This window comes from Sarcophilus harrisii, chromosome 6 (genome assembly GCF_902635505.1).
Source record: "Sarcophilus harrisii chromosome 6, mSarHar1.11, whole genome shotgun sequence".
Classification (NCBI taxonomy): domain Eukaryota; kingdom Metazoa; phylum Chordata; class Mammalia; order Dasyuromorphia; family Dasyuridae; genus Sarcophilus; species Sarcophilus harrisii.
In genome coordinates, this window is record NC_045431.1 from 240,708,237 (window position 1) to 240,727,826 (window position 19,590).

At 48.8% G+C, this 19,590-nt stretch overlaps 1 protein-coding gene across 1 annotated transcript; it reads right to left on the minus strand.

Moving 5' to 3' along the window:
- Nucleotides 1-5,598: 5,598 nt before the first annotated feature.
- C6H11orf86 (chromosome 6 C11orf86 homolog) lies at nucleotides 5,599-8,099 on the minus strand. Its single transcript, XM_023506705.2, has 2 exons — nucleotides 7,743-8,099; nucleotides 5,599-6,811 (listed from the first exon to the last, which is right to left on the minus strand). Exons 1-2 carry the CDS (start codon nucleotides 8,064-8,066, stop codon nucleotides 6,701-6,703), a joined length of 435 nt encoding a protein of 144 aa, XP_023362473.2. The 5' UTR covers nucleotides 8,067-8,099; the 3' UTR covers nucleotides 5,599-6,700.
- Nucleotides 8,100-19,590: the final 11,491 nt, after the last annotated feature.

Genomic DNA, 19,590 nt, shown 5'->3' on the forward strand with positions numbered 1-19,590 from the left:
AAAATAAGTAGTTGTCAAGGTCACTAACAAAACTACCTCCCAGACCAAAATTTTTCAAAGTCACTGACAAATTCATCCCCAGTCCTAAATAAATATCTGTCAAGGTCACTAACAAAGTCCCCCCAGCCCAAAATAAGTAGTTTTCAAGGTCATTGACAAAGTCATCCCCAGCCCCATGTAAGTATTTGTCAAGGTCACTGCCAAAGTCATCCCCAGCCCCACATAACTATTTTCAAAGGTCCTTTAAATTGTCCCCCCCAGCCCGAATAAGTATTTTTCAAGGTCACCCAACAAGGTCATCCCCAGCCCTAATAAATATTCTTCAAGGTCACTAACGTCATCCCCAACTCCAAAATAAGTTATTTTTCAAAAGGTCACTAACAAAGTCATCCCCAGCCCAAATAAATATCTGTCAAGGTCACTAACAAAACTACCCTCTAGCCCAAAATTTGTCAAGGTCACTAACAGTCATCCCCAGCTCAAAATAAGTATTTGTCAAGGTCACTGACAAAGTCATCCCCAGCCCAAAAAGTGGTTGTCAAGGTTTTAAAAAGTCATCCCACCTCAAAATAAGTAGTTTCAAAGGTCTAACAAAACTTCCCTCAAAAAAATAAGTATTTTCAAGGTCACTAACAAAACTACCTCAGACCAAAATTTTCAAGGTCACTGCCAAAAGTCATCTAACCCATAAAGTATTTTTCAAGGTCTGACAATGTCCCCCAACCCCAAAATAAGTACTTTTCAAGGTCACCTAACCAAAGTCCCCCAACCCAAAATAAGTTTTCAGGGTCACTAATAAACCCTCAGCCTAAAATAAGTGGTTACCAAAGGTCATTGAAGATCCCCAACCCCAATATATACTTTTTCAAGGTTTTAACAAAGTCCCCCCAGCCCCAAATAAGTATTTGTCAAGGTCACTAACAAAGTCCCCAGACCAAAATAAGTAGTTGTCAAAGTCACTAACAAAACTACCCTCCAGCCCAAAATTTGTCAAGGTCACTAACAAAGTCCCCTCAGCCCAAAATAGTAGTTGTCCAAGGTCATAAACACCTCCCAAGCAAAAAATTTTTCAAAGGTCACTAAAAAGTCCCCCAACCCTAAATAAGTATATTCAAAGGTCATTAAAAAAAACTACATCCCAAAAAATTTTTAAAGGTCACTAAAAGTCATCCCAACCCAAAATAAGTGGTTTCAAGGTCCTAAAAACACCCTCAGCCCAAAAATAAGTTTTAATCAAGGTCAATTTAAAACTACCCTCTAGCCCAAAATTTATCCAAGGTCACTAACCGTCATCCCCATCCCAAATTAAGTATTTGTCAAAGGTCCACTAACAAAACTACCCTCCACCCCAATATTTATCCGGGTCACTGACCAAGTCATCCCAGCCCAAATAAAGTAGTTCTCAAGGTCACTGACAAAGTCATCCCCAGCCCAAATAAATATCTGTCAAGGTCACTAACAAAACTACCCTCCAGCCAAAAATAAGTATTTGTCAAGGTCACTAACAAAACTACACTCTAGCCCAAAATTTGTCAAGGTCACTAACAGTCATCCCCAGCCCAAAATAAGTATTTGTCAAGGTCACGACAAAAGTCATCCCAACCCTAATAAATATCTGTCAAGGTCACTAAGGTCATCCCCAACTCCAAAATAATTTTGTTCAAGGTCACTAACAAAAACTAATCCAGCCCCAAAAAATAAGTTTTGTCAATTCCAACAAAAGTCATCCCCAACCCCACATAAGTATTTTCAAGGTCACTGACAATTCCCCCAAAAATAAAGTACTTTTTCAAGGGTCACCTAACAAAAGTCCCCCCCAGCCCAAAATAAATGTTGTCAGGGTCACCTAATAAACACCCTCAACCCTAAAATAAGTAGTTGTCAAGGTCATTGACAGTCATCCCCAGCCCCCAATATGTACTTTTCAAGGTCACTAACAAAGTCCCCCCAGCCCCAAATAAGTATTTGTCAAGGTCACTAACAAAGTCCCCCAGACCAAAATAAGTGGTTTCAAAGTCACTAACAAAATATTAAAAAATTTATAAAGGTCACTAACAAAGTCCCCTCAGCCCAAAATAAAAGTAGTTTCAAGGTCCTCGAAACTACCTCCCAAACAAATTTTCAAGGTCACTAAAGTTTAGGCCTAAATAAAGTATTATAGGGTCATTAAAAAAAACTACATCCCAGCCCAAAATTTGTTAAGGTCACTTACAAAGTCATCCAAAGCCCCAAATAAATATCTGTCAAGGTCACTAACAAAGTCCCCCCAGCCCAAAATAAGTTTTTGTCAAGGTCATTGACAAAGTCATCCCCAGCCCCAAATAAATATCTATCAAGGTCACTAAAGTCATCCCAGCCCAAATAAATTTGTCAAGGTCACTAAAAAACTACCTCCCAACCCAAAATTGGTCAAGGTCCTTATAAAGTCCCCCAGCACAAAAATAAGTTTTCAAGGTCCTGAAAGTCCCCCCCCCAAAATAAGTAGTTGTCAAGGTCATTGGAAAAGTCATCTGAACCCAAATAAGTAATTTCTAGGTCCCTAAAAAACTACCCCAATAATATTTTCAAGGTCACCTTTAAAGTCATCCCAACCAAAATAAGTGGTTCTCAAGGTTACTAAAAAAGTCATCCCCAACCCAAATAAGTATTTTCAAAGGTTAAAAAGTCATCCCAGCCAAATAAATTCTTCAAGGTCACTAACAAAACACCCTCCAGCCAAAAATAAGTATTTTCAAGGTCACTAAAAAACTACCCTCTGGCCCAAAATTTTCAAAGTCCTCGTTCCCCAACCCAAAAAGTAATTCTCAAGGTCCACTCCTAAAGTCTCCCCCAACCCAAATAAATATCTGTCAAGGTGATAACAAAATTTCCCCAAAAAAATGTGGTTCTAAAGGTCACTGACAAAGTCATCCCCAACCCCAAAATAAAGTGGTTTCCAAGGTCACCAAAAGTCCCCACCCAAATAAATATCTTCAAGGTCACTAACAATCATCCCAAGCCCCAAATAAATATCTGTAAAGGTCATAAAAAGTCCCCAAAAATAAAGTAGTTGTCAAATTCATTAAAAAAGTCATCCCAACCCCAAAATAAAATAACTATCAAGGTCACTAACAAACTACCCTCCAGCCCAAAATTTATCAAGATCCTGACAAATTCTTCCCAGCCCCAAATAAATATATTCCAACTCACTAACAAAATTTAACCCAAATAAATATCTATCAAGGTCATAACAGTCATCCCAACCCAAATAAGTTTTCCAAGGTTATAAAAGTCCCCGGCCCAAATAAGTAGTTTTCCTAACAAAACACCCTCCAATTATTTTCAAAGGTCACTGACAAAGTCCCCCAGCCCAAAATAAGTAGTTTTCCAAGGGTCACTAACGAAACTACCTCCCAAGCGAAAATTTTTCAAGGTCACTGACAAAGTCCCCCCAGCCCTAAATAAGTATATGTCAAGGTCATTAAAAAACACATCCAACCCAAAATTTTTGGGTCCTTACAAAGTCATCAAAAAATAAAATATCTTCCAAGGTCACTAAAAAGTCCCCCAGCCCAAAATAAGTTTTTTCGGGTCATTTGACAAAGTCATCCCAACCCCAAATAAATATCTATCAAGGTCACTAACAGTCATCCCAAACCCAAAAGGTATTTGTCAAGGTCCTAACAAAAACTATAACCCAAAATTGGTCAAGGTCATATCAAAGTCCCCAACACAAAATAAGTAGTTTCAAGGTCATAACAAAGTCCCCCCAGCCCCCAAATAAGTAGTTGTCAAGGTCATTTGAAAAGTCATCCCAACCCAAATAAGTATTTTCAAAGGTCCTAAACAAAACTACCCTCCAGCCCAATTTTGTCAAGGGTCCTTGAAAAAGTCCCCAAAAATAAGTGGTTCTCAAGGTCACTTACAAAAGTCATCCCAGCCCAAATAAATATCTGTCAAGGGTGACTAAAAAGTCCCCCCAGCCCAAAATAAGTAGTTCTCAAGGTCCTTTAAAAAGTCATCCCCAGCCCAAATAAGTATTTTCAAGGTCCCCAAAAAATACCCTCCAGCCCAATTTGTTGTCAAGGTCATAACAAAGTCCCCCAAAAAATAAGTAATTTCTCAAGGTCACAACAAAGTCATCCCCAGCCCAAATAAATATCTGTCAAGGTCATAACAAAACTACCCTCAACCAAAATAAGTATTTTCAAAGGTCACTAAAGTCATCCCCAAAAAATAAGTATTTGTCAAGGTCACTGACAAAGTCATCCCCAGCCCTAATAAATATCTGTCAAGGTCACTAACCAAGTCCCCCTGCCCAAAATAAGTATTTTTCAAGGTCACTAACAAAGTCCCCCCAGCCCACAATAAGTAATTGTCAAGGTCACTAACAAAACTACCTCCCAGACCAAAATTTGTCAAGGTCACCAAATCATCCCCAAACATAAGTATTTTTTCAAGGTCACTGACAATTCCCCCAAAAAAATAAGTAATTTCAAGGTCCTTAACAAAACTACCCTCAACCCAAAATTTTCGGTTTCATAAAGTCATCCCCAGTCCAAAATAAGTATTTTCCAAGGTCACTAAAAAACCTCCAAAAAATTGGGTAAAGGTCACTAAAGTCCCCAGCACAAAATAAGTAGTTGTCAAGGTCACTAGCAAAGTCCCCCAGCCCCAAATAAATATCTATCAAGGTCACTAACAGTCATCCCCAGCCCCAAATAAGTATTTGTCAAGGTCACTAACAAAACTACCTCCCAGCCCAAAATTGGTCAAGGTCACTATCAAAGTCCCCCAGCACAAAATAAGTAGTTGTCAAGGTCACTAGCAAAGTCCCCCCAGCCCCAAATAAATAGTTGTCAAGGTCATTGACAAAGTCATCCCCAGCCCCACATAAGTATTTTTCAAGGTCACTGACAATGTCCCCCAAGCCCGAAATAAGTAGTTGTCAAGGTCACTAACAAAACTACCCTCCAGCCCAAAATTTGTCAAGGTCACTAACAGTCATCCCCAGTCCAAAATAAGTAGTTCTCAAGGTCACACAACGTCCTCCTAGCCCAAAAAACTTTTTCAAGGTCACTAAAAAGTCCCCCAAAAAATAATAAGTTATTTCAAAGGTCACTAACAAAACTACCCTCCAGCCCAAAATGTTTGTCAAGGTCACAGGCCTCGCAGGCTGGGCGTGCCAGAGGGCACCTCAGAATGCTGCCCGCGTGTCTGGAGCTCCTGCCACCATCGTGCTTTACTTTGGAAGTGAAAGGGCTTCATTGCTGATGTTTCAGGATTCGGACTGCACCAGAGGGTCCCGGGGGAGGGTCCCGGGGAGCCAGCTTGGCCGCGGCCCCCTCTCCTTTGCCATCTGCCTTATCTCCAATCTCAGGGACCCGCCCCTCTGGAAGGATGACTCTGCTGTTGGCCAGTGGGCACCCTCTGGTGGATGAAATGCTGAACGTCTCCCCATCCCGGCCTTCTGTCTGGTGTCCCCCCACCCCCCAATCCCCGCAGTCTGTCTCCTCCCATTTCAGTCACCACGTCCTCTCCTGGGGAAAAGAGGGGAGATGGGCCAGAAGAAGAAGGGGGCGAGTGGCGGCCTCTGAACAAGACACCTCGAGATCGCATCGAGCTTTTATTTATAAGCAAATGGTGACTCGTGTTCGGTCCGGAGCACTGTCCCTGTCAGTGTGCAGCCAGGCAGGGCTGGGAAGGGCAGGGGCACCAGCTCGGCCTGGGGAGGGGCAGGTCACAGGCAGCGGGAGCTCCCTGGCACAGCCGGGCTCCCTCTGCCTCTCTGGCCCCTCCTGGCACGGCCAGGTCCCTCCCAGGCCCCTCGGAAGGCTCTGCAAAGGACCGCAGCCAAAGGCCTGGATGGGCCGTTCCCTACAGCAGCATCCTCACTCAGGCCGGGAGAAAGAGGGGGGTATCGGAGGGCAGGTTTTTGGCCAATTGGTGGCTCCATGAGCATTTATTAAGTGCCTGCTGTGTGCCAGGCACTGGGCCAAGCAAAAGCTCTTCCAAGAGGCTGCAGTCGTATAGGGGGACCACCTGTCCACAGTCCCCTGCACAGGAGCTGTGGTGGCAGTAAATCAAAGGAAGTCGCTCCGGGGAAGGTCCTGGGGCTGAGGGGACCAGGAAAGGCTTTCTGGAGAAGGCGGATGTCGGTCCTACTACAGGAAGCAGGATGAGGAGGAAGAGCATCCTGGGCCCAGGAGCCCACCCGAGGGAGAAGAGGGGTGTGCTGTTCTCTGGGGAGCAGCGAGGTCCCCGCGAGGGGGGGGCAGTGAGGTCCCGGCAGGGGGTCAGGGGTCAGAGAGGGCTTCAGCAGGGGGTCAGGGGTCAGAGAGGGCTTCAGCAGGAATCTGGCTTCAGCAGCTCTTGCTCTCCAGGCCCCTGCCCTGAACATCTCCCCTCCCCCTAGAAAGGCTGCTGAGGCTAAGGCCCGGCCTCCCCTTCTGGGGCAGAAAGATCAATGGCTTCGGCCTCCAGAAGGAAGCCAGCAGCCGGCCGGGAGGACCGAGGGGGTGCCCGGGCTGCAGGGCCGGGCAAGACACCCAAGGAGACGCTGCTCGGCCGAGGAAAGGACGTGGCTGTAAATTATAAATAAAGGAGCAGAACGGTGCCGGCGTCCACCTGGAGGAGCCTTGCGGGCTCCCCAGAAGTGCTGGTCGTCCTGGGCCCCGGAAGAAGCTGGGACGGGGGGTCCTGCCCACCGCGGCCGCCCCCTTCAGCTGGCAGAGTCCCGGGCGGGGCTAGGGGTGGCCGAGCGGCTGAGGGTCACTCCGGGGAGGTTGGCCACGAAGCTCCCCCACGTTCTTCTCAGGGCATGATCCACCTGCTGGGGGCCAGAGAGGCAGAGACGGTCAGCGGGAGGAATTGTGTCCCAGGGGAAAACGGCCGAGCCCTAGCAGCCCTTCCCCTGCCGCAGGACGGCCACATGGACGACGGGAAGCCAGAGGCCCTGCCTCCTGTCCCAGCCCGGCCAGGAACGTCCCAGGAGTCAGCTAGCTCTGTCACCCCTTCCCCTTCCAGCGCATCCTGACCCCGAAGCCCCGGGCCCTGGGGGATGCCGCTGTCCTGCTGGCTGCCCCGCGGCCTCCGGCCACTCTGGGTTTCCAGGACTTCCCCTCCAGAGGCCCAGGATGCTCCGCTGGAAGGAGGTCCTATGGGAAAGCCTCCACAAGCACTGGGAAAGCCGCTTTATTGATCCCCTCGGACTGTGCTGAGAATGAAGTCACAAGGGCCCCAATAAGGAATCAGGCAGAGCCTCCCCCCCACAACTAGAACAACAGCCACAGGGATCCCATTGACAGACTGAATTCTCCGGGAGTCTGCCCTGCCTCCTAGCCTCGGTGTATTCAGCTGTGAAATGGGAGGATGCTTGCTCGGCTTATGGGAAGCTTTGTCCAGAGCGCTGAGGGATTCTGGGGGGGAGCCAGGGAAGGAGACACGCGAAGCCTTATTGTTCCCATTTTACAGATGGTTACTTTTGTTTATCCTTCATTCTGGGAGAGGACCTTGATGTCAGAGATCAGGCAAGTGAACTGGAGTTAAATGAGGGGGGGGCGGGCAAGGACCCCTGCCTCACTTTCCCCTCCTGCCCCCCTGGGGCAGGGGCCCCAGCCAGATCTGGATCGGGACGACCAGAGACGGCCCCCAATGGGACACAGCTCTTGGTCTGTCTTAGGGCCTGGCTCAGGGGGGAGGGCTGGGGCTCCCTGAGGATGGGGCCCTTCCCAGCCTCCCTCCTCCCAGCCCCCATTACTTACCTTCCTATAGTGGTGCATTTTCTGCCTCCCCCGGGCCTTGCCTTGGATCAGCTGTTCCGTGTCCCCCAGGTTCCCAGCAGCGCCGTCGGGAGGAGGGGAGTCCTGGCCCTCGGGGAGGCCCGAGTCGGCTTCCGGGCACCCAGGGGGCGGCTTTTCCCTCCGGGACCGGAGGCTGAGGGACCTCTGCAAGCGGGGGGCCTGCTGGCGGCCCTGGGGGACGAGGGGGCTCAGCCCCTTGCATTCTAAGCGATCCCCCCACACGTCCTGGAGTTTGTTATAGGAGGCCCGGGGGAGCCTGAGGGACTGGCTCCGAGTGATCACCATGGCCGCGGCAGGGAATGACCAGCCCAGGGCCGGGCTCCCTCCTAAGTACCCAGAGCTCCTGCTCGGCCGGGGGAGTCCACACCCAGCTGCCAGGTAATGAGGGACCAAAGGTTGGAGCGACTGAGGCTCCAAAGTGCAAACCACACCATGCTCCAGGCCAAAGGGAGCCCTGACCACCACCGCCCTCCCCCCGCTCCCAGCTGCCCCCTCCCCACCGCTCCCAACTGCCCCCTCCCCACTACTCCCAGCTGCCCCTTTCCCATTTCACAGATGAGAACACTGAGACTCAGAGAACTTCTGACTTGCCCAGCGTCCCACAACCAGTAAGGATCAGAGCTGAGATCCGAACCCAGCCCTCTTGATCCCAAGGCTAGTCCTAGTCATACGGCCAGAGGTGTCATGTATAGACGGCTTGCCCCGAGTTCAAAATTCAGCCTCTTATTAGCCATGTGATCCCAGGCAAGTCACTTAACTGCTGTCTGCCTCAGTGTCCTCCACTGCAAAATGGGAACAATCACAGCATCTGTTTCCCAGGGTGGTTGTGCAGACAAAGGAGGTAATATTGTGTTAGCTCGGTGTCTGGCACATAGTAGGCAATAAACGCTGGTTTCTGCTCTTTCTTTCCTCTCCCTCCTTTCTTCCTCCTTCTTCCCTTCCTCTCTTCCTTGTCTTCCTTCCTTCTCTTTCCTTAATTTCCATCTACTTCCTTCCTTTTCCCTCTCCTTCCCTCTCTTTCTTCTCTGCCTTCCTTCTTCCCTGCCTTCCTTCCTCAGTTTCCATCTACATCTTTCCTTTCTCCCCTTCTCCCTCCCTTCTTTTCTTTCCTCCGTCTTTTCTTCTTCCCTGCTTCCCTTCCTTTTTTCCTTCCTTCCTTTCCATTTACTTCTTTCCCTTTTTCCCTCCCTCCCTCCCTTATTCCTTCCTTTCTTTTCTCCCCCCTTCCCCCCTCCTTCCCTAGCACTAAAGGATCCTAGAACACCAGCGGGAAGGTGCCCCAGAGACTCCGGAATAGAAATGTGGGAGTTAGAAGAAGCCACCAGGACGGGGAGCGGAGCAGTGCGGCTGCGCTCGAGTTCCTCTGGAAGCTGGCAGGGGAGACGGGGGAAACAGAGTCTGTGGGGGAGACAGATCCAAGGGGGGGTCTGGGGTGGAGCCCACAAGGCCACGCTTTGTCAGGGGCGTGAATGAGGAGCAGGGGCCGCCCAGTATAGCAGGGTCAGGGACAGGGAGAATGTAGCCATAATGTTTTAAGTCAGTGGGTCGATAAGCATTTATTAATCACCTACTGTATGCCAGTGCTAACGGCTGAGGATACAAAGAAAGGCAAAAGATACAGTCTGTCCTCAAGCAGCTTTTTTTTTTTTTTTTTTAACGTGGAAGCAACATGCAAACACCTGCTTACAAAGGAGAAATATATAGGATAAAATGAGGGCAATCACGGAGGGAAGGCAGCATTGGGGGGATGTAGAAACTGGGGGTTTAGTTGGGACTTAAAGGAAGGCCAAAAGCCCCAGAGATAGAGATAAGAAGGGAGAGAACATCAGGTGAGGGGCACAGACGGTGAAAGTGCCTGGAGGGGGGAAATGAGGCAGCTTGAGCTAGCATTATTTTTCATTTGTGTGTTTGTTTTTGCTGAGGCAGTTGGGGTTAAGTGACTTGCCCAGGGTCACACAGCCAGGAAGTGTTAAGTGTCTGAGGCCAGATTTGAACTCAGGTCCTCCTGACTTTAGGGCGGGTGCTCTATCCCCTGCACTAGCTTGTGCTATTATTAATTGATTCGTATGATGGCTTGGGTCCGAGAGGATTTCTGCAGAGGGCATGCTTGTATTGTCCATCTTGCCTAGCGAAGGGCTGGGTCCTGGGTCCTCAGGAGGCAGGAAGGGAGCCCGGGGGACCCCGAGTGCTCTTCCCCCTTCCTCCCCCCCCCCCTGTGATTCCTCCTGTTCTCTGGGAGTAAAGCAAATAGGAATGCCAGTTCCCCAGGGTGATCCGTCATGCCCCATCTCTGACTCTATTTTACTCTTTTCATCTGTAAAATGGGATAACAGTGTTTCTGCTCCCTACTCCGGAACTTGGGCAGGTAGGCGGCAGAGTGGACAAAGTGCAGGGTCTGAAGCGAAGAGCTGAGTTCAAATCCAGCCAGAGACACTTACTAGCCATGTGACCCTGGGCAAGGTCCTTAAGCGGCCTGCCTCAGTTTCCCCATCTGTAAGCCGAGCCTCAGAAAGAAACGGCAGATCTCCCCAGTGTCTTCACCCGGAAAGCCCCTCATGGGGTCACGAAGACTGGAACAGGACGGACCCACAAAAACACCCAGAGGAGTTTGATTTAATTAGTGCAATATCCGCGATGGCCACCAGGTGGTGCTGTCCTTAAGCGACCGGTCTAGGGCCGCTTGGGGATGCTCGAGTCGTGCTGAGAGGCCGCCGTACCCGTGACCGCCACCAGAGGGCGCTCCGCCGCAAGCATGGGCGCCCCTTGGATTATTAACCCTTCCCGGAGCTCTGGGAAGGAAGAGGATGAAATGGCCGCAATGCGGCTCCAATTATTAGACGTCAGATTTTTCAGGCTCACTTCGCCCCGCCCCCAATGTCTCCATTCCCTTCCCGTCGCCCTCCACGTGCCCAGCGGTCACCGATTTCACAGCTGCGTGTGTGTGAAATTAAGCTTAAAGGAGACTACCCCCCCCGACCCCCCCCGGCGCCCCCCGCCCCCCCCCCGCCCCCCCCCCAGGGGTTAGGGAACCCTCCCGGCCCCTCCAGAAGCCTGGGTGCGGAGGGGAAGCCCCTCCCCCAGCTAGAGAAGGGCGGGGCTTGGAGCCCTCTCTCCGACCCCCCCCCCCGCCCCCCCCCCCCCCCCCAGGGGTTAGGGAACCCTCCCGGCCCCTCCAGAAGCCTGGGTGCAGAGGGGAAGCCCCTCCCCCAGCTAGAGAAGGGCGGGGCTTGGAGCCCTCTCTCCGACCCCCCGACTGGCCGCAGGGGGGCCGGGGCCGCCGTCATGCGCCTTTCCCCTCCTCCTCTCCCGCAGTTCTGAGCCATCAAGCCAGAGGACGCGAACGCCCAGGGCGGAACGCGGCTCTGGGCTGCAGACAGCGCCCCCTCCCGGCCAGCGTGCGCCCAGAGCCCATGGCGGAGGCTCCCAGGCCGGGGCCGTTAGCTCCAGGGCGGGATGGCTGGGACTGGGCCCTGTTTCCCTCGGCGGAAGGTTTTCTGGCCCCAAGAAGGGAAGCCGGGCCCGGGAATGCCAGGAGCTAATCAGCAAAAATGAAACCCTCACGAAGGAGGAGGCGACAAGACTTGGGGGAGCAGAGCAATGAGTCTTTATTAAGCACTTACTGTATGCCGGATAGGGTGAGAGTAACTGAGAAAGGGCAGAAAGACAAAAGAGGCCCCGCCCACCAGGAGCTTCCAATTTAATTGGGGAGGCCTGGTGTGAACACCCGGGGCAGGGATGGAGATCATCCTGCTAGGAGTTGGGAAGAAGGGAGAAGTGAGAGCTCCCCTTCCTATTCCACCCGAAGGCTTGCAAAGGGTTACACCTAATAACTATGATCTCATCTGAGGAGGTAGTTCTGGAGCCCAGGTGAGGTAAAGATACAACCCTAGAGAAATCTGTATATTTCCCCAGGGCAGGTCCCCAAGACTTGACTGAACTCCCCGAGACTTGTCCAACAGAATGACGATCAATCATTTCTGGTAATTCATGTGGGCCTAGACAATGCTTCCAGGCAGAATCTGGGGAGTTTTGCCAAGGGTTACAATGACTTGGCCAATGCCCAGGGCATAGGTGGTATTTTTCATATTTTCATCAGTGTTGGCGACGGGAGAGAATTTTGAAAGGGAAGGGGAGATTTGAGAAGTGAATAGCATTTTTTGAGAATATATTGTCAGACGTGGCTCATTTCGACATTCAGGCCAGTTCCAATGGTCTTGTGATGGAGAGAGCCATCTGCACTCAGAGAGAGACTGTGGGGACCGAGTGTGAATCACAACAGAGTATTTTTCCTTTTTTGTTGTTGCTTGTTTGCATTTCGTTTTTTTTCTCATTTTTTTTTCTTTCTGATCTGATTTGTCTTGGGCAGCATGAAAATTGTGGAAATATGTTTGGAAGAATTGCACATGTTTAACATATTGGATGACTTGCTGTCTAGGGGAGGGGAGGGGGGGAAAGGAGTGAAAAAAATTTGGAACACAGAGTTTTGCAAGGGTGAATGTTGAAAATTATGCATATGTTTTGAAAATAAAAAGCTTTAATAAAAAAAAAAAAGAAGGAAAAGAAAATGAAACTCTTGTGTCCACTGGGGAAAAAAAAAAGAAAGATATTCTCAGAAAGGAATTGGAATCATGACTTGAAATGTAATATGGAAACTTTAGCTTCAACAGATCTTCACACAAGACACTCTGGCTGCTCTTGGTGTTGTCTTATGTAGAATTTGGAGGCAGTCGATAGAGTTCCTGGCCTGGAGTCAGGAAGGCTCATTCTTGTCTATTCCCAGAATCAAAGTTTCCTCAGCATTCAGTTCCAAGGAAAGCCAGATTTCTCCAGAGAGGAAGTAGGTTCTCAGTCCTCACATTTATTATCTCCTTTCTCTCTTTGTTTCCCGAGGAAAGTTGCTTTACTATATTTCTCTAATCAATACTGATTTAGAGCATCTTTTCATATGACTATAGAAAGCTTTGGTTTTTTCTTCTGAAAATTGCCCATTCGTCTCCTTTGACTGTTTATCGACTGAGAAATGATTTATATTCTTATGAATTTGACTCAATTCTCTCTATATTTGAGAAATTGGGCCTTTATTAGAGAAATTTGCTGCTAAAAATTTCCACTCCCACAAGTTTCTTGCTTTCCTTGTAATCTTGGCTGCATTGGTTTTGTTTGTACAAAACGTTTTTAACTTTTGATGACATTAGCTTAATGTCAACAAAAGTATCCATTTTACATCCCTGATCCTCTCTATCTCATTTGCTCATATTTTGTTATCTGTAGATCTGACAGGTATCACTTTTCATACTCTCCTAATTTGCTTATGATATCACTCTTTGTCTAAATCGCGTACCTATTTTGACCTTTGTATATGGTGTAAGCTATTATTCCATACGTAGTCTCTGCCAAACTACTTTCCCAGTTTTCCCAGAAATTTTTATCAAAAAATGCTTTCTTGTTCCCAAAACTTGGATCTTTGGGTTTCTCAAACACTAGATTAGTACGGTCATTTACTACTGTGTATTCCACTGATCCGACATTCTAAATCTTACTCACTACCAGATAATTATCTCTTTGTAACACAGTTTAAGATCTGATACTGCTAGGCTACCTTCCTTCTCTTTTTTTTTCTCATTGATTCCTTAAATCTTCCAGTTCAATTTGATTATTTTTTCTAGCTCTATAAAAATATTTTTTCATCAATTTGATTGGCACGGCACTGAATAAGCAAATTAATTTAGATAGAATTGTCATTTTTTTATTATATTGGCTCAGTCTACCCATAAGTGATAACTATTTTTCCAATCAAAATAAACTCTGTGTTGATTTGTGTGAGATCTATTTTGTAATGGTGTTCATATAGTTCCTTGGTTTGTCTTGGCAGGTATACTCCAAATATTTGATAATTATTACTCAAATTATTGTCAAATATAATTTGACAAATATTACAATGATTCGAAAAGGAATCTCTCTTTCTATCTCTTGCTGCGGGGTTTTCTTGGTTAACATATAGAAATGTTGGGTTTGTTTTATGCCCTGGAACTCTGCTAAAGTTGTTCATTATTTCAATTAGTTTTTAGTTGATTCTCTAAGATTTTTTAAGTATATGATGTACATCATCTTGTTTGCAAAAAGTGAGCTTTAAATCAGGTATTTTTAATGTTCACAAGGTTTGTATTAGGAACAAAGGTAGCAGAGAAGCTTGGGTCTCCATCGCCTCAGTCAGTGGAGTGTGTGCTCTACACTCCAGTTCCCGGAGGACCTTTTCTTTCTCTGTTGCCGTTGTCCGCCAAGAGTTCCGTCTGCCCCTGCTCTCCTCCCTGGTGTGGTGTCCTGCATCATCAGCTTTTCTAGGTCATCAATGAGGGAGGCTCCACTCAGTGGCCCTTGTCCTACTGCTGCTCTTCCTTTTCCAGACCAAGCCCCACTTGTCCTCTCAGGTCCTGCATCCTCAATGCAGGAAGTCTCACAGCTGTAGTGATGGAGCTCTTCCGCCTCAATTGGGCACTCACCACTGCACAGCAAAGCTTGCATCCTTCCCTGACCAGCTGTCAATCCCACTAAATCAATGAGCATTCATTAAGCGCCTACTGTATGCTAAGGAGCTTCCAATCTAATAGGAGAGACAATATTCAAACAAATACATACATACTTACAAATATAAACTATATACAAGAAAAATAGAAAATAATTCATAGGAGGAAGGCACTAGAATTCAGAGGTTGGGGAGGGTTTCCTGTAGCAGGGAGGAGTTTAGTTGGGACTTAAAAGAAACCAGGGAGGTCAGGAGTAGGAGCACAGGAGGGAGAACATCCCAGGTAAAGGGGATGATCAGTGAAAACTCTGGGAGGAAGAGCTGGAGGATTTTGTTTGTGGAATGGGGAGGAGGCCGTGTTACTGAATGGAAGGGCCCATTGGGGAACAAGGTGTCAGAAGGCTGGGAGGGTGGCTAGGGAGCCTTGAATGCCAAATAAAGTATGATGTATTTGCTCTTGGGGGCGATAGGAAGCCTCTAGAATTTATTGAGTGAGACTGTAATATAACTGGACTTGGGTTTTAGGAAAAGCCTTTTAGTGTCTGAATGAAGGATGGACTGGAGTGGGGAGAGAGAGACTGAGGCAGGCAGATCCTTGTAGACTGAGACAGTTATCTCTGGATCCGGTGATGGAGGGTGGGGAGAAAGGGGGAACTGGAGAGATGCTGCAAAGGTGAAGTTGACAAGTTTGGGCAAGTTTGAATATTGGGGGGGTGAGATAATGAGGAACCCAGGCTGGGTGCCTGGGGCACCAGAGGAGGCTGGTGCCCTCAGTAGTCATTGGGGAGGTTGGGGAGGAGGTAAGGGGGAAAGAGGAGTCCTGTTGGAAGCTAGAGTTTAAAACACTGAAATCCACTTTGAGACACCTGAGAAGCAGTGGGAGAAATGTGACTGGAGGTGGGCCAAGAGACTGGGGCGGGAGGACAGTCATCAGCACGGAGACAGCTGTGAACCCCACACGCTGCTGCTGAGACCCCCAAGTGAAGGGTCTAGAGGAAGGGGAGGAGGGTCCCGGCACAGAGCCTGCAGGGAGCCTGGGGTTAGAGGGTGGGGTTCGGAAGAGGAGCCAGCAAAGGAGACTACTGAGAAGGCGCCGTCAGAGAGGTAGGAGAAGTGGGGGGCAGAAAGGGTTGAAAAGAAGGAGGAAGGAGGGGGCTGGAAGTGCACAGAGGTCAGGGACCCCGAGGATGGAGAGGAGGCCATTGGATAAGCAGCTGGGAGACCATCAGTCACGTCAGAGAGAATGGTTTTGTTGAGAGGAGGAGGAGGAGCCTTAGCAAGAGAGCGAGGGGAAAGGGGAGGGGGCCCTCATGGGCTTCGGGGTCTGGGTACAAGGGTCAGAAGGGAGACGGAGGCCAGCGGGGAGGGAAGGGCGCGCAGGGCTGGAAGGCAGTGGGGGGGGGGGGAGACCCGGCACGTTTGCAGCCACACGAGAGGGAGAGAGGGAAAGGGAGACGAGGACAGAGGGGCTGCGGCTGGAGGGGAATGGGCAGAGGGCCTTGTCTGGGTCAGGACTCTGGCCACTTCATCATGGGAAAGAGGATGAAGGAGGAAGGGCAGAAGGTGCCTGGGGGATGGCAGGTTTGAGGAGGGAAGAGAGGGTCTGGGAGAGCAGCTGTGGTCAGTAGGAGAGGGAGGGATTAGGAGGTATAGGGGGACAGAGGCCATTCCAGACCCAGACTTCCTCCTCTCCCCTCTTTCCTTTCCTCCCTTTTCCTTCTTTCCCTCCTTCTTCCACCTCCTTCCTTCTCCTCCTTTCTCCCCCTCCCCAATGTCCCTTCCTTCTCCCCTCCTTTTTCCTTCCTTCCTTCCTTTTCTTCTCCTCCTGTCCTTCTGCCCCTTGTCCTCCCCTCCTTTCTCTTTCCTTCCCCTCTTCCCTTCCCCTCCCTCCACCTTTCCTTCTCTTCTCCCTCCTCTCCCTCCTTCCTTCCTCCCTTCTCCAATCCCCCATGTTTTCCCTCCCTTCCTCTCAGCAAAGGGCCTTTGCTCCTACTTTGATTAATGAGCTTCCTTTCCCTCCCAGTTTCCCTCTTGAAATCACATGGCTCACAATGAATGCTCTTTGGGTTGCTGCGTTCTACTTTTGAGGACACCCAGTCCTGGAGCTGTCCTCCGCCCTTCCCTTCAAAGGCCCCTTTCTCCCAGCTCTCCCAGCTTGGGTCCCTTGCTTCTTCCCCACCCTGGCCCCGGGATCAGAGCAGCTTTTGCCCTCCCAGGCTGTCCCTGATCCCCGGGAGGGCTGATGCTCGCCACGTAGCTTTTCCCATCTGCCTCTAAGACCCAGGGTTTCTTCTGGCGTTTGGAGTTTTCCTCCAAGGGGGGGGAGGGGGGAAAGGCTGCCCTTGGGGCAAGCTCCCCGACTGGACCTCTTGGTCTGGGGCCTCTGCTGCTGGGCTCTCCTGGGGTCCTCATTACCCCCCTTCTCTGGGTCTCAGAGGGCTGGACTGTAGCCCAGGCCTTTCTCCCACAGCTGCCCTGGGAGCCCCCACCTGCCCCTGCTTCTAGCGCCCAGGGCTCGAGAGGGCTGCTGGGAGTGGGCTGTCCCCACCCTCCGGCTCCAGGAATGATAATGGACTGGGCAGGAGTACCCCAAGGCCTGAAAGCGGGACGGGCGCTGCTTTGCCCATTATGAGCCGGGAACGTCAAGCACTGGTGGCCTCCAAGTCCCTCTCCTATCGCTATGGCCTCAGGGCGGACTCTGTCCCACCAGGCCCGGACAGTGCCCAGACCAGGCAGGGACAACCCCGCCCCCCGACCCCTTGCCAAGGTTCCAAGGTGCCTGATCCCTGGCCTCTGGCCTTGGCAATTAGCTGCTGGCCCGTTCTGAAGGCCTGTACACCGCAAAATAGTTTACTGAGTGGGAGGGTAATATAATCAGCTTTTGTGGCAAAAAGCTCAATTAAGAGGCTATTGCCATAGATCAAGTGGGAAGTAATGGCTGATGGTCATGGGAGGACACGGGTGAAGGAGCTGCTGGGGGAGGGGAACAGCAGCAACGGGTCCCTGGCTGGGAGAGGGGAGGAGGGAGGAGGAGAAAAAGGCGGGGAGGAATGGTAGATGCCATCCTGGATGACTCAGACCCAGTGGGGCCTCCAAGGGAAAGGGGGAGGAGGGTGGACCTAAAAGGAAAGAAAATGAGTTCTGTTCTGGACACCGAGTCCCGAGTCTGGGGCTCCCTCTGGATTCCTAACTTGGGTGGGGAAACTCTAGAGAAAATTCTTTCTATAGCTTTCTATAGTTGAGTGGCCCATGGTGCTGTTCAGTGGGATCAGGTGTGGCTGGCTCTTTATGACCTCACTGGGGATTTTCTTGGCAGGGAGTCTGGAGTTTGCCATTTCCTTCTCCCCGCCCAGTTGACAGATGATTAAGCTGAGGCAGAGTGAAGTGACTGACCCAGAGTCACACAGCTAGCAAGTATCTGAGGCTGGATTTGAATTCAAGAAGAGTCTTCCTTATTTACCACATTGACAAAAAGCATTTCCTTATTCAGTAGCACATAAGAGGATCCCGTGTGAACCATGAGTTTCTACTTCAGACCTCTTGTTTTTCAAAAATTCATGTTTTTTTCAAAACTATCCTGTGGTCTGTGCTCCCTTCTGTTCTCTTATCTGCATTTTTTTTTTTTTTAAAAAGCTCTCAGTGGTGGGCCTCTTTTCTTTGACATCATTATTGTGAATCTCTTCCCTGTCCCCTAGTGAAAAACCGTGAGAGAAAAAAAAATGCCAAACCTTTCTTGGAAATAAACATAGGCAGACAAAACAAATCCACCAAATGGTCAGAATGAATGACTGCTTCTGGACTTGCGTCCGTCTCCTTTCTGTCAGGGGTGGCTCACACTTATCATAGACCTGATTGATGATCTGATGGCCTGAGCCAGAGACCCCTCAGGGAACCTCGAGCAGGGTTCAAGTCCAGTGCCCTCCGCCAACCAGTTGGGGCAGCCCCTGTGAGAATCACCCGGGAATTGCTCCTTCTTGTCAAGGTGCCACAGCATTAACCATCCTATCAGTTTCTAATGTTAGACCATCGGACTAAGCTTGGGACTTTATGACAACCGAGAGGATGGCAATTATGGAAATAGATTTTGCAAAACTTCACATGTAAAATGGATAAAATATTGTTGCCTCCTCAATAACTGGGGGAAAGACAGGAAAAAAGGAAAGAATTTGGAACTTAAAAACTTTAAATGAATGTTAAAAAGAAAAAGAAAAGTAAAATAGAAGTTGATATGATCTCATCAGTGGAAAGAACACTAAGGAATAGGTATCGTCACTTGCTTCACACCCAAAAGAACATGGGACTTTTCCACCTGATTTGCCGCAGAAATACCACGCTCTAAGATCTTGCCTAGTAACAACTGCTTTGTCTTGAGCGAGGCTGACTGTACTTTATTGGTACTTAAGTTTCTTCTGTCTGCTTGCCTGCAGTTTCTATTTTGACATGGGAGCTCTGGACTTTGGTCATTACCATATGGAACTTTTCTTCTTAGAATTTCTTTCGGGAAGCTTCTGACAGATTCTTTCTGTCTTCCCTTTGTCCTTTGCTTTTAACAGAACTGGGAATTTTCATTTATGATTTCTTGAAATGGAATGTTTAGATGTAAAAAAAAAAAAAAAAAATCTTGGGTTTCAGGGAGTCCAGTGACTCATCGGTGACCTCTCTTTGACCTGTGTTCTAATCTATTTCTTTTGATATCAGACATCTCATATTTTGTTTTAGTTTTCCAACTTTTGATTTTGTTGTAATATTTTTATGTTGACTCATGGAGTCTGGTTTCTCTTTGGTAGATGATTCAGGGAATGGATTTCTTCCTTTTTCCACTTTTTAGCATTTTTACGTCGCTCTTTAGTGTGTGAAGCACTTACAAATATTAACTCATTTTATCTTCACAGCCATCCTGGGAGGTAGGTGCTAGTGGTACCCTCATTTTTACAGATGAGGAATGAGGCAGAGTGACTTATCTAGGGTTACAAAGTTATCTGGATCTGAAATGGTTTTTCCTACCTCCAGGTCTTATTCCACTCAAGCACCTTTTGACATCTTCCCCATTTCTTGAGTAATGTCTATCGCTTTCTCCTCACAGATAATTAATCTTTCCTCAAAAGTCTTTGATTTTATTTCTTCTAGGTGTTCATGTTGACCTGGAAAATCCCTCTTTTCCTTTATCTCTGCTGATTGTGATTATGGCACCTCTTTCCCCTGCCGGGTTGGATTTTTGTGGTGTCTGTGAATTGGCGCAGATCGTGGGCTGGCCAGTGTTTTCTCTGATGTCTCTCTGTCCAGCTG

What these genes read in the sequence shown, in the direction of transcription:
- C6H11orf86 (XM_023506705.2), bottom strand. Translation starts at nt 8,066, where the DNA reads ATGGTGATCACTCGGAGCCAGTCCCTCAGGCTCCCCCGGGCCTCCTAT. An exon ending in AAATGCACCACTATAGGAAG is followed by an intron (nt 6,812 to 7,742) that starts GTAAGTAATGGG and finishes TCTGGCCCCCAG; the next exon opens with CAGGTGGATCATGCCCTGAG.